The 14812-nt window shown below is 29.3% G+C and overlaps 2 protein-coding genes across 3 annotated transcripts; both read left to right on the top strand.

The window, feature by feature from the left end:
- Positions 1-4300: 4300 nt before the first annotated feature.
- On the top strand, positions 4301-7908 carry LOC114397530 (transmembrane protein 56-B-like). Of its 2 annotated transcripts, none has more exons than XM_028359614.1 (8): positions 4301-4733; positions 5563-5651; positions 5743-5881; positions 6034-6108; positions 6288-6409; positions 6488-6559; positions 7430-7489; positions 7585-7726. In XM_028359614.1, the coding sequence occupies exons 1-7, from the start codon at positions 4623-4625 to the stop codon at positions 7470-7472; spliced, it is 651 nt and encodes a 216-aa protein (XP_028215415.1). In that variant the 5' UTR covers positions 4301-4622; the 3' UTR covers positions 7473-7489; positions 7585-7726. The 2 variants fall into 2 exon arrangements, with proteins under 2 accessions (XP_028215415.1, XP_028215405.1); XM_028359604.1 differs by having other exon boundaries at positions 4308-4733; positions 6488-6563; positions 7585-7908.
- A 2054-nt stretch (positions 7909-9962) lies between these two features.
- Positions 9963-13047, top strand: LOC114397520 (calcium uniporter protein 5, mitochondrial-like). The gene is made up of 2 exons (XM_028359593.1): positions 9963-10900; positions 12509-13047. The coding sequence occupies exons 1-2, from the start codon at positions 10367-10369 to the stop codon at positions 12992-12994; spliced, it is 1020 nt and encodes a 339-aa protein (XP_028215394.1). The 5' UTR covers positions 9963-10366; the 3' UTR covers positions 12995-13047.
- The last annotated feature ends 1765 nt before the right edge of the window (positions 13048-14812 follow it).

The following is a 14812-nucleotide window of genomic DNA, read 5'->3' as shown; positions in this document are numbered from 1 at the left end:
ATATATATATATATATATATATATATATATATATATATATATATATAATTCTGAGGAGATTTGGGTGGGGAGTGTACTGTATATGCGTCTATTAAAAAAATTGTTAACAATATATTTAATAACACAAATTGTCAACTATAATTTCTTGGAAATCATGTAATTAGGAATGGGAAGAGTGAGATCCATATTATTTTGCCAGTCTCAATACATTTTAACTAGTAATAAAGATTGTATTAGAAAGTATTATGTTTATTATTTATTTTAAAAATAATATCATACAGATTAAGAAATATAAGTAATTTTGTTTTATATTTTTAAAGAATAAATAAATATGAATAAAAGTTATAATAAGTGAAAAATAGAAAGGAATGGAAGTGATATATTCTTAATATTTTGAAAATTATTAATGGGCCGAGCTACGTGTAATGTGTCCATTTTATTATTATGGGGTCTTGTTATTCACACATTCTTTTATATTCTCACCCGTATAGGTTTTGTTTTAAATTAAATTCCTAAAATACCCCACTTTATTCAACCCTTCGCACCTCCCTTTTTAAACTCCTTCCCTTCCTACCTCCAACCTTTTTGCACTCCCTTTCTCCCATTCCTCTCTTGTCACACACCTTCGTCTTCCTCTTTACACTTTGCCCCTCTTTGCACCCTTCCGTCTTCCTCTTCCTCTTCCTCTCGCACTTCACATAGGTGAGTTTGCTCCCTCTTCTTTTGTCTTTGTGTGGTGTAATGAAAACTTATTTTCATTGTGTATTTGAACTTCATACACAATCAACATAAGTTTCTATTGTATTGACAATGACAAAAAGAAAAGGGAAGGGGGGGGAAGGGGTGAATTCACCTCTGCAAAGTGTGAAGAGGAAGAGTAAGACAAGATGGTGTGATGTAGTGGGAAGAAGAGTTGAGAACTGCCAAGAGGGAAAAAAGGTGCAATAAGGGGGAGAGAGAAAAAGGGGGTGCAAAATGTCAGGGGTGGGAAGAGAAAGAGTTTAAAAGGGGAGGAAAGAGGGATAAATAAAGAGGGATGCTAAGGGAAATAAGAGAGGGTAAGTTATTAAATCCTATCTTAATCCATTGTTTTGTAAGCCAATAAGATATGATAAAATAATTCTATCATCCTTTTTTTATTTTTTACAAATAATTCTATCATCCTATCCTATTTTAAACAATAGTTAAAATATTCTATTGTGAAGTTTGGGATAAAAAGAAATTAAATTGGATTAAGAAATATTCTTATCACTCATCCTTCTTTATTCTTCCATCCCTTCCTTTTCCTCCACATTTTGTTTGTACTTTTATGGTCATTGACAACCTTTTGCTTCCCTAGGGCAAACGACCAAAAGGGATATTTTAAAAAAAAAATTACTAAATAAGGATAAAATTTAAATTAATATTTCGAAAGAGGTAAATTATAAGATAACTTATGACTTTTGAATTGAAAGTTGTAAACTATTTTATGATTATTTATTGAAGTTGTAAAAAAAAATTATTTTATTTTATTTTTTTAAGCACGACTTTAAAGTCGTAAGAGTTTTTTTTCATATGACTTTAAAGTTGTAATGGTTTTTTTCTTTTGTTTCTTTCATTGAAGTCATAAATTATTTTACAACTTCAAATTTTTTTTTTGCACGTAAGGTATTTTTAAAATCGTAAATAGTTTTTTATTTTAATTATTTAAGGAATTAGTATATGTTTTCTTTTTTTTAGTTTTATTTAATATCTTTTATATTGTTTTATTTAATATTTTCTATATTTTTTACATTGTTTTATTTAATATACTTTCTATATTTAATATTTTCTATATTTTTTTTATTAATGTTAAAGATTATTATTTGTTTTGTAAATTAAAAAAAATAAGGCAAAAGACTTAAATTTAAATAAAAATATTAAAATATACTTTGTTTAACAAAAATATTAAAATATTTTGTTACTAATATTAACAAATGATATTAATTTTTTATAATTTTTTTTCTAATATTTGAGGTTGAGAAAATTGTAAATACACGACTTAGACGACGAGCAATAACATTCACTATCAAACTGAACGAATGATGGTGAGTTTATGGAGAATTTCAAACATTATGAATTCCTTGCTCGCATACAATTACAACATGTGCTTCTTGCAATTTAAACTGTGATGACTTTGTTAACCCTGAATATAAATTGAAAAATATTTACAAAGTTTATTAGCATCATTTTCGTTTCAATGGAAGCGAAAGCCTCAATATTTGGATTCATATTTTATGTTTGATCCTTTGAAGTGACGAGACAGAACAAGAAGGTCAACTACTAGTCATATACATAATGACATAGATGAACCAATTTCAAATAGGCCTAAAAAATATTTATTATATAGAATTGAATGACATAATGGTAGTAATTGTCCATGTAAGCAAGTTGATGGTTAATATTGTTTTTACTTTTTAATTTTATGTTTTTTTTAATTTGTATTGTTCAATTTATATTAATGCATTATGTTATTTATAATTTAACAACTAATTTTGTTGCTAAATTATTTTGTTGTTAATATTAAAATAATTTATAAAATAAAATTAATTAATACTACTATATGAAATTATTAATTTAGTTAATGATAATTGTAAAAATTAATTAATTTTAAAAAATTAATATTATTTGAAAAATTATAAGTTAATATTATTTTTTAATATTAGTAAAAAAACATTTTAATATTTTTTGTTAAAAAATTATATTTTAATATTTTTATTTAAATTATTTTTTTTTCATTATTTTCCTAATTTAAAAACCAAATAATAATCCTTAAAATTAGTAAAAATATATTAAATAAAAAATATATAAAAAATATTGAATAAAAAAATATAAAAAATATTAAATAAAACTAAAAAAGAAAGCATAGATTAAATAATTAAAATAAAAAATATTTACCATTTAAAAAAATACCTTATGTCCAAAAAAAATCGAAGTCATAATTCACTGAAAAAAAAGAGAAAAAAAAATCCAGTACGATTTTAAAATCGTGTGAAAAAGAAAATTAAAGTCGTAAAATTTGTTATGATTTCGATGATAAAAAAGTTATAAAGCAATTTATAACTTTTAATTTAGAAGTCATAGGTTACCTATGATTTACCTTTTCGGGATATTACTTTAGATTTTAACCCATTTGTTAATTGGTTTTTTAAAAAAATACCCCCTCTTGATCGTTCGTCCCCCCCCTGCAACTCGCAGTTTAAGTTATCATCATCTCGATTCTTTGGCTACAGATCACGAGTTTCGTTATTTTGAAAGGTAAATTTTTCCTTCTCCTGCTTATTTTAACTTTGATAATATTTTTTTGTTCTTTTTTTTTTCTTCCTTTTTTCACTAATATGTGTTGAAGAAAAGAAGAAAAAACATTTTTTTTGTTAATGGCATTGTTCTTTTAAAATGAGACAGAATTTTTTAAGTATATAAAATACTTACATTAAGTGTTTCTATTTTTTTTGTTGTTAAAATTAGTTTGATACTTATATAATTTTTATAATTTAATTAATTAAATGTACGGTTCACCAAACATTCCCTAGAACCGTAAATCTCCTTGATAATTAATAAATTAATAGCAGTGGCTAAGAAAAGGAATGAGACTTTAGAGTTAGATGCAGTTTTTTTATATGTTCCATATTCTATTTTCTAATCCGAATTGAAGTTACATAATTCACGTAATAAAGAATTATATTAAAGATCAACATAAACTATTAAGATCAAAGTCTAATTCTAATTAAACAATACCACTATCTATATTTGGAAACACGTTCACCAGCAACAAATCACGTCAAAAAGCTTAAATGACACCAATGTTACAGCCAATAGCGTGCGTGGCTCGTAGAATGGATTAGAGGACAATTGAAGCTTCTGCGTTAAGAACACACCATTGCGTGCTCATCTTCACGTCTTGTTATTTATATATATGGTACATAATCGCTTATAATTGGGTAGGTTTTATATATTTTAATGATGCCATGTTTTTTTGGAAAGTTTTGTTGGAAGCTATTTTTTTTTATTCTTGAGAAGATATTATCGTTGAATTTCGTTTGGAAAAGTTTCTAATTATTATAAAAAAATTAAAAACTGTAAATGAATTTTAATTTATATTTTTTTACTAATATAATTGGTTGAGTAAGTGGTTGAGTAAAGTGCTTGAATTATTGTAAGGATACTGTTTTCAATTTTTACGAATAATTTTTTTTTTCTTGGAACACAGATAAAAAGTTTCATTATATCTTTAAACGTTAAAGAAAATGTTCTTTTACCTTAGTCCCACCCAATTCCTAGTCCATGTGGTGGGATTTGTTTGCTTTCCAAAGAACTTTGTCAACTGGGATATGCTAAATGGATGGCCATAATGTATTTACAATGGCAAAAGTCACATGGGCTAAGAATCGACACAAAAAATAATTCAACTTCTTATGAATTATTATGGAGATGTTTTTATATATATATATAATTGGTGAGAGGAGAGTCCACCAACACTAGTATTATCGTATCCCTTCATAATAGAATATACTTTGAACTCAGGCACACTGGTGCATAATACTGTCATGTCATGTCTTCGATGTTGTTTGGTTTGATTCAGCAAATTTGAACAAAAGGGCTTGATGGAATTAACTTCTTCTTTTGGTTTAACCTTCTTCTATGACTATGCTACTCCAAGCAAAGTAGTCCTATGGCTGGCATCTATCTTCTCCGGCATCATCTTATGCGTTCTTGTAAGTAAACTCATCTATTCATTAGTTGTGTGTGAATTTTATATCTGTTTCCTATTAAGATTTGATAATATGTCTTTACAAACCACAACAAGGAGCTTGGAGCCTTGTGTTTTTCTTATAAGGACTGTGTGGTTGTGCATTTTTAAGATGAAGTTATTGGATGAAGGCTTTGTATTGGATGTGGGAGAAATCCTAAGAATGGTAAAATGTGGGATTGCAGGGTGTGATTGCATAAGAATGGTAAAATGAAAAAAATTATTTTGGGGTGTGGGGAAAGAAAATTTTCCTGAGGGAAGAGTTGAAAAAATGGGAGGTATAGTTTAAGGTATATATAGATAGGTTGGTGACATTGAGTGTAGGTGGTTAAGCCAATGGGTTAGTTGATATGGTCAAATTTAGTTATTTTCCTTCAAGAGTAATGTTTCATTATGGTGCACCATTCCTTTAACATGCAAAGAAAAGTTAAATGCTTTACTAGTTGAGGAAAAGATTAAATGTCATGATTCAGAAATAAGTTAATATAACAATTGAAGATGGTATTTAGCATTTGTGTTTACTGATTTATAATTTGATATTCCTTCATAGCTCGCATGGACTCCAACAAACTGTTTTTGTAACTTCAAATCCTGAAAACTGATTTAAGATTGAATTGACTTTTAGATTTATGCTGATGAATGCAGTTTCTGTTTTTTTCCCTTTTCAATTTGTTCTTTTTGTCAAACATATGCTCAGTTTTATCTGAATGGGGATAATTCTCAAAAAGACTAGTTGTACTGAAGAACCTTTTGTTGGCAATTATAAAGCTTGACCTTTTTGTTCCTTCTTGAAGGTTTATACATCAACTGCTATTTTAAGTTCTTTGTTGTTCAAGGGATATGGAAAATTGAGCAGTGCAGAGAAAATTGAATGGAATAACAGGTGAAATGCCTTTGCATAACCTTTCCTGTTTGCATTGATTATATCAACTACTTTTTTTTATGTTGAAGTATTAACATATTTTGTAATGCAGGGGATTCTCTACATTTCACGCTCTTTTTGTATCATCTGCATCTTTCTACCTCCTCATCTTATCAGATGTCTTCAATGTGAATTCACATGGCGACGTAGTTATTAATAGATCATCAACATTATCAGATGCAGTATTGGGGGTAAGTTGAAGATATAAGCAAAATTGGTTGTTGGTTTCATGCAATCTTAATAGCAACAGTGTTGTTAAGCATTATTAAGGTTCTGTTTCACACCCTATCTGTAATTTATTTTAAGGCTGTTGTCTTACTTGTTCTGTTTTGTTTCATTACAGATTTCTATTGGTTATTTTCTAACAGATTTGGCAATGATTCTTTGGAATTTTCCAGCTTTAGGGGGTCTTGAATATGTAAGTAGATATAAGTTTTTTTGCTATTAGTAACACATTAACAATATTATCAATACTGACAATACATTATATGCCACTATATTTTTATTTTATCTTATGCTCATCTTTTTCCTATCATATGTTGAATTCAATATTTAAGTTATATAAGTGGTAAACCTACTTCATCAATTTACATTTAGGTTCTACACCACGGCCTGTCCATAGGTTCTATTACACTATGTCTGCTAAGTGGTCAAGTTCACATCTACATACTAATGGTTCTTTTCTCTGAGAGCACTACTCCTTTTGTAAATCTTAGATGGTAAATTTGTTGTCCAGAACTCCATTTACCTTCATGTACTTTTCTTAACATTACTTATTACATTAATTACATATATAGGTACTTGGATATTGCTGGCCTTAAGAGCTCCAAACTTTACATTTGGAATGGCATCGCATTGTTCTTTGGGTGGTTGGTACTGTCTAATATACTCTCTTTAATCTTGACCTCAACTCTAATTCCTCTGTAATGAAATTTGGAATATGTTGTATGATAAGTTATGTAACACTAATGAGTAATTACCTTATGACCTGAAGGAATTACTTATGACCATGCATGGTTTCTATTTTGGTGCTTTCATTTTGTAATCTTTTTTATCTGCTTCTGAATGAGCCATATTTGGGCTAATGGCACTAGTTAGAAAGCAATGGTCAAAGATAATTAGAAGGGTTTTGACAAAATGAAAAATGAATATTGCATGATGTATCATATATGTGGGTGAAGCCTGCTTTATTTGATATAAAAATCACAAGTGGGTAGCTTACTTAAGCTTTAGAAGGCTATTACGAATAGAAAACACCACTAAATTAGTAGGTTAATTATACTATCTAGAAAATGATAATGATAATATAGGTAAGTCTGTGTCATCCAACGAAAACATGGAGCTTTAAATGTTGAAGCTATTTGTTTTTTCAACAGCAGATGCAAAAATTTAGTGCATGTTTGGTTTACAGTTGAAAATGATGCAACACGTGTTCCAATACAAATCCAACAAATAAAAGCAAAATAAATGCAGCACTGAGGGTCCTGATCTGTTGGCAAAACTACTTATGCCTCACGTAATTTTGTAACTGTAAACCAAACATGCTTAGTCCTTTGATGTACAATAAATGTATGCAACGGTGTCAAACTTGTTGTGACTCTCGATGTTTCTTGGTTCCAGGGATTGTTATGGAACTACTTTTCTTGGTAGTTCCAGGTACAAACCTTAACATTCTTTTTTGTGCAGAGTGATTTTAAACCCTTGTAGCTTATGCTTAATTATTATCAACTGTGTGGCAGGTTGCAAGGATTTTCCTGTTCATGTTCCTATTTTACCACATAGGGACCCGTTATGTAGAGGTTAGCATGTGCTCTCTGATTCCTTGTCACATAAGTCTTGACATTTTTCCCTCTATATTGCCACTGAATCAAAAACTCTATGCTGTTAATTTCAGGTGAAGGAGATCTTTCTATTTGGTTTTTACACCTTGATTATGGTGCCTTCTGTGTTGGCAGTGCTGAACATATTTTGGTTCTGGAAGATTGCAAAGGGCATGGTTAAAACTCTCACAAAAGCAAAACACAGCAAGTGAGACTGACAAATACACTTAACATAGTATCAATCAACATTACCAATGAGAAGGCCAGTAATGGTTTTATAGTAGAGTTACGACCAACATTTTTATTTTAACCTGTAAGCTTTACTACACTACTACAGTTGGATATTTTGAATTTTGAATGTTAATTGAATTTATTTTAGTGGCAAAATATTATCTCAATCATTCTTTTTTAATTAACGAATAAGAAGAAAAATTATCAAAAACAAAAATTAGGCTCTTCCGGTATTTACGGGTCAGATGGTAAGCAAGAAAGATCTATGGAAAAGGATAATTATCAACTGTGCATAAGAATCTGTTCTTGGTAATATTTATGGAAAAAGGGTTATAAATTATTTTTTTACTCAGTTACTACCTCCGACTGATATTATGTGCTTTTCTTAAGATAATATATACTTTTTAAGAAAATATTTAATTAAAGTTATTTTTATTAGAAAAGTTAGAATCTAATTATAATCGGATATTTTTAAAAAATAATCAAATTATAATTTTTCAATATTAGTATTTGAGTGAAATATTGATATATGATATATTATTAAGAAAAAAGCAGAACCAATGTTTTTTCCTTCTAAAAAAAGGCAAATTATATATACTCGATATTTTTATTTTTTTTAACTTCACAATAACTTCCCTTGTAATAACAGGAAGTGTCGGTGTATAATGATTTTAAACAATTAAGTGAGATCATTTATTTTAGATAATGATGACATTAATGCGGACTTCAGAGTATTTATCATGATAGAAATGGAATTATTTTAGGGGGAAAATTAAGGATATCATGAGTTTTGAAGAAATAAAAAAATATTAATGTAATTTGGTAAAAAAATAATTAATATTTGTTTAAATTTTAAAGTAACAAACATTTTGAGACAGACTAAAATACTAAAAAATATCTGTACCAAAAAAGTATAGAATACGAGACAAATCATTGTTGTAATTACTGCTACTGTTCGGGATATTTTATTTTATACGTATTATTACAATTAATTCACTTCTCAAAGCTAGCCAAAACTGGACAACGTTTTTTTCTTAGAAAAAAGTTTATAATGAAGTCTCAATTAATTGACATTATATTTTATATACAAATCTTAAATATATTTTTATATAATTGAATATCATTCTCTAATTATAATTAGATTTTCTCTTAAAAACTAACATCTATTATATAAATTATTGAAATAAAATTCTAATTTTAATTAAAGAATTAACACTAAACAATTTACAACAAATAGGAATAAATCATGTCATTTTTTTTTATCGGACTGTTAAACATATCTTTCATTTTTTTTTCTTATGAGGGTATTAATACGAAATAATTTCGATTAAAAGTATATATTAGATTAATATTTTTTTTAACATGATTTATTTTATATTTATATTTAAGAGTTAATTAAAATTCAAATCTTGAATCATTTCATTAAAACACAAGCTCTTATTATCTATGTCGATGACTTATTGATTACCATTTAATATATCTCTCAACCACAAAATCACACTTTGAGGTCTAAATTACATGAGAGAGCATCACGTAACACGTTAACGATAAGTAATTTATAAACTTATACACGGAAATTGAAAGAATGAACACTGCAGCTAGGAATCCAACTTTGGTTTTGGCACACGACACGTATGGGGGAATTCGAGCATTAACTTTTTTGGGGTTCCAATAAAATACGGAAATTATATGAGCATCAACTTTGCTTAAGAGGTGATCTCAGAGTGTCTGTCTAAAAATTAATAGGGTAAATTACTTTTGTATCCTTCTTTTTATTTAATTTGTTTAATTTGATTTATTTATTCAATTTAGTTCTTTAATTTTCAAATATTGAGTTAATGTTGCCATTTCTGTCTAATTCACAATGCCATCAACAAAGTTGAACATGAATTTATTTCACAAATTTCTGCAATTAAGGATGTTATGTCAATCGGACATAAAGGACTATATTAACTCAATTTTGAAAATTGAGAGAATAATAATAGAAGGATTTAAATTGAACAAATTAAATAAAAATAGAAAAAAAACAATTTAGTAAAAAATGTATTAAAAATGAGGGGAAAAGAGAGAGAAATTGAGCATGTTTATTTCGTTTATTTTGCAAGGACAAGTGGACAAGAGACACCAAGTACACATCGTGTTAGTTCCATAACTTCCTAGGACATATCCATGTTAAAAAACCGTCAACTACCAATCACAAACAATAACGGTGTTAGATTAGAATGTTAGCTATTCACACGGGAATGTGATGGAACGTATCATCACTGCTCTTTCATTTGTGGTTGTTATAGCATTGTAGCCTCTTCAACGTGTGCACCTTCCCTCCTCTTTGCTACTACACACGCTTTGGTTTTGGTTTCCACTTTCCCGAATTTATCTATCTTTCCTTCTCCGATGTCTATGCCTCTCTTTCCTCCTTTCCTCTTTTATTTTGTGTATTTTTTTAGTTTTTAGTAGCAATAAATGCACATGTTTCCTCTTGCTTCAAAAGTTGCTAGCCTTGTGCATTAGTCTCCATGTGAAAGGAAAAGATATAGGTTGTGGTGTGGCTATATTGGATTAATTTTGTGGTTTTGCACATAAAAGTTTGGATTTTTTTTTTGTTTTGTTTTGGGGTGTTTCAAGATGTGGAGTAGATGGTGGTGTGGTGGTGGTGGTGGTGCTGCATCATTGAGGCAAAGGGTGTCTTTTGTTTTCAATGGAAGCCATGGTTGTGTGGGAAAGGTTCATCCTTTTGATCCTTTGAGGGGTTTTGGAGGGGAACATTGTGGAGGGGTGGCGTTTGTGTTGAAGCAGATGAAGAGGGGTGTGTGTTCTTCAACTTTACTTTCATGCCCTGCTGGTGGTGGTGGTGGCAACAAGTCCAATTCAAGTGGGAGTGGGAGTGATAATAATAATAATAATAATAATAGTGGAACTGAAGGGTCTATATCATTCAGTGAGGCTAAGAAGCTTATGAGATTGGTGAATGTGGAATCGCTCAAGATGAAGCTTGGTATGGATGGGAAAGAGGTTATTCCATATGTTGAGCTTCTTCAAGAGTGTAAGAGCATGGGTGTTGCAAGGAGTTCTGAGGAGGCTTCGGCATTCGCCAAGGTTCTTGATGAGGCTGGGGTTATTCTCCTCTTCCGAGACAAGGTCTATCTGCATCCTGACAAGGTGTGTTCCATATCTATGTATGAATCTATCTATTTGTGTTTGACTTGTTTGTGTAAAAGAATAATTTTGAATTTTTTTATTGTGGGGCTCACTTAAAACATGTTTAGAAGATTTCAAGTTCTATAACCATGTATTTAATTTAATGTCAGGAGATGTCATTCATTATCCCTTTTCATGGTCCCCTAGCCTTTAAGGCTATGTTTGGAAGATTTCCAATATTTTGTGTTGCTAGCTACATCTCTTTTTTAGTAATAGTCCCACTGGTGATTCATGGCTTATGAGTATTGGCGCCTTTGGATTGCAAATTAATAAATTGTCTCAATTATAGAGTATGGATTGTGAGTATTGCTCATCCCAGTTATACTGCATATACATATTCTAGACGTAACTCTTACTAGCCATTTGCACATTAATAATATGGCGCTCGATTTGTTTGATATGGAGGTACAACTTATGCAGCCATTAGCCACATAAAAGACAATTTACAGCGTATCTAAATGGTCCTAGTAGATCCACCAACTAATTTATTTTTGTAATCTATGGCTTTGTATATAAATGTTCAACAGTGAGTTTACAATTCAGTTGTGCATCTATGCTTCCTGAATTACTCCTTTGGCTAAACTCCATAGCAGGTGGAAAGGTGCCCCTGCGTTTAAAAATAGTCATTGAAATTTGGAAGTCGTGTTCAGGAATACTTTCAATGTTGTTAACTGTTAAGCACTTAAGCATAGCTATGTTTTAGGATCATGGTCATCTCTAGATGAACTGGCCACAACGTATTAAACTACAGCCACAGAATGGTTCGACAGCAGAAAATATTTGTCAGCTATGTTTCAATTTCCAAAAACTAGGTTCAATTCAATAGAAGAATGCCATCAAAATTGAACTGAATTCTTAATATCTAACTAACTTTCTAAACTAAACAACCAATCCTGCTAGTTGTTCATCCTTTGGTTATGAGTTCTAATACCCGGTAAGCTTGCCTGACTAGGACTAGGATAGAACCTTATAAGCTGAATTGATCATATTGTTTGCTGTCATAAACCACTTCAGGAAATTTATTTTCAAAACAAGTAGGCAATTGAATAAGTAACATGGAATTCTGTTGTCTGCACTTATGTGAACTGATTCTTACTCACTGACTAGGAGGCGTGGATACTTCAAAATCATAGCTGTATTAAACACAATTATATCAATACTTTAAACTTTTATATCAATACTTGGAGAAATAGTACAAAAATTAGATGCAATTTCTTGAGCACCTTTAGTATTGTTTTCCAATCAATACTTGAAATATGACAAAATTTAGATGTAGTTCCTTGGACACCTCACTAACCTATCTTGATTTTTAATGCAAGTTACTAAAGTGAAACTCCAATTCTGATTGAAAAACAATACCAAACACGTTTAAGGAACAGCTTCTAAGTTTTGTCCCAAAGATATAAATAGTAATAAGATAAATCATAACATTTGCTCATTACTAAAAATACCAATTATTTCTTTTCATATAAAGCTTGTGCCTTAATTTTATATGTTGTCTTATAATCATTTTGTGTCCTAAGATTTTTAGATTGTTGATTTGTTTTTGTAATGCATGGTCAATATTAGGTGGTGGATCTGGTCAGAAGTGCAGTTCCACTAGCACTAACAGCTGAGGATGATCCTATGAGGGAGGAGTTAAAGAAGCTTGTGGAGAAGAAGGAAGAAATCGACTCGTTGGCGCACAAGCAGGTGCGTCACATCCTGTGGTCTGGACTAGGATTCGGTGTGATCACTGTTGGACTATTCTTCAGGCTAACATTCTGGGAATTCTCATGGGATGTAATGGAACCTATCACATATTTTACCACTTCCACTGGCCTAGTGGTAGGCTATGCCTACTTCTTGTTCACTTCAAGAGACCCCACTTACCAAGACTTCATGAAGAGGCTCTTTTTCTCCAGGCAGAGGAAGCTGCACATGAGGTACAATTTTGATGTTGACAGATTCAAGGAGCTTCAATGTAAGTGCAAAACACCCTTAAATGCCAAAACCATTTTGAAGAATCGCAAAGGGTTGGAACTGGATTTGGAGGATGCTTTGAACAAAGATTAACATTTTTTCCCCAGGTTGCTTTATAATTTTATTCATTAAAAGTTTTAAACAAACAAATCTTACAGTTAACCTCTGTTCCCCCCCTATTTTCACTTTTGTTAGGGTGGAGCTTACTCTAACTATATATTGTTCTGGCTTGTATGAGCCAGCATTATTCTCTTTATATATCATTTACATACCAAAAAGATTACATGAAACATCCTCTTCCCTTTGTTGATGGCACCAATGTATAAAATTTTATCATTCACATACCATAAGATTTGAATTAACAAATTGTAGCTCTCGTTGAGTTTTACTTGTACGTGAAGTTTAACAAATAACCAATACAAATACTTTATACGTAGCATTATTGTGTTAAAATTGAAGCAATATTTTGAAATATAATTTAAAAATTATTCAAAACTATAAGGAAGATATTGGAATTATTTAAAAGAATTTAAGTTTTTAAAAGTCTTAAAAACGAAAAATCAAGAATTTAATATATCATTTAATGAAATTAAGATATTTTTAGCAGAAAATATGCCAATTTAATATATAAGAAAGAATTGCTTTAAATATGTAACATTTTATACATCTAATCTAATGTCAATAAAAGGCTGATATGATATTGTTAAGGCTTAAATATATTTTTAGTTCTCCAAATTTAAATAATTATCTTTTTTAGTCCTTAAAATTTTTATTTTTATAGTTCTTTGAATTTTTTAAAGTTAGTTTTAATCTATTTTTTTTATAATTATGTTAATAATATTATAATTTGTGGCGATTTCGCATTGGAATTTTTCTTATAATTTTATTTCTTTAAAAATGATTTATGACATTTTAAAAATGCTAGAATAGTTTTAAAAAAACAAGAAAAGAAAAACCGCCACAATTTTACATTTATATTTTTATTTTTTCTTTATATATTTTGAGAGTTTTAAACCTCCAAAAATCATTTTCTAAAATTTAAATTAAAAAAATTTGCGTTAAAAATATTTATAAATTGTGAAGCCATCAACACAGGAAAATTAAAAGTGATTTTTTTCAAAAAAATTGAGGGAAAAATAAAAATAATTTTTTAAGGATTAAAAATAATTATCTAAATTTAAATTACTAAGCATATTGTTAACGCAAAAGAATAGAGTATGAGAAGGAAAAAAAAAAAATAGAGTATGAGAAGAAGAAAAAAAGTGGTTGATGAGATATGGATTTAAAACCGCGTTATCAATTAATGTATTATGATGAGAATGATGTGTTCAAATCCTAAAAAAACGAGAATGATTTGTTCAAAGATTTTAGACGGCAAACAATATATGATATTAATCATAGACCACTATTGAGATAGTGTTTAGATTATTTTTTTTCAACCATGGGCTAAAACACCTCATGAGAACAAATTTTATTCAAAATAATAAATATCAATTGCGGTGAGCATGGATCGCGACCCAACTAAGCTATTTCCGTTTATTGATTTAATTATATTTATTATTTTTAATAACTTCGAAGAAAAAAAGCATCATTCTTCTTTACATGCATGTTTTTAATATGAATTTAAGACTGGATGAATTCAAAGACACGTTAAATATGGCCGGAGTATTATATTCAACATAAAATAGTATGTTTTCTAGATGCTAGGAAAAGGATAGGAACATGTTTACTAATTTATTGATTGAATATATTTAAAGATGAATATATTATTCAATTACTTTACTATAGTAATTTTTTATAAGTAATTTGTTTTAACGATGTTTTTTTTTCAAAAAGGAAAATTTAATGTTAATCTATCCTCATTCTTGAATTCTTTTAAAACTATAAAATAAAAATCATATTAGAGAAAGA

This window comes from Glycine soja, chromosome 2, assembly GCF_004193775.1.
Source record: "Glycine soja cultivar W05 chromosome 2, ASM419377v2, whole genome shotgun sequence".
In the NCBI taxonomy this organism is placed as follows: domain Eukaryota; kingdom Viridiplantae; phylum Streptophyta; class Magnoliopsida; order Fabales; family Fabaceae; genus Glycine; species Glycine soja.
This window is presented reverse-complemented; position numbering and strand designations above follow the sequence as displayed.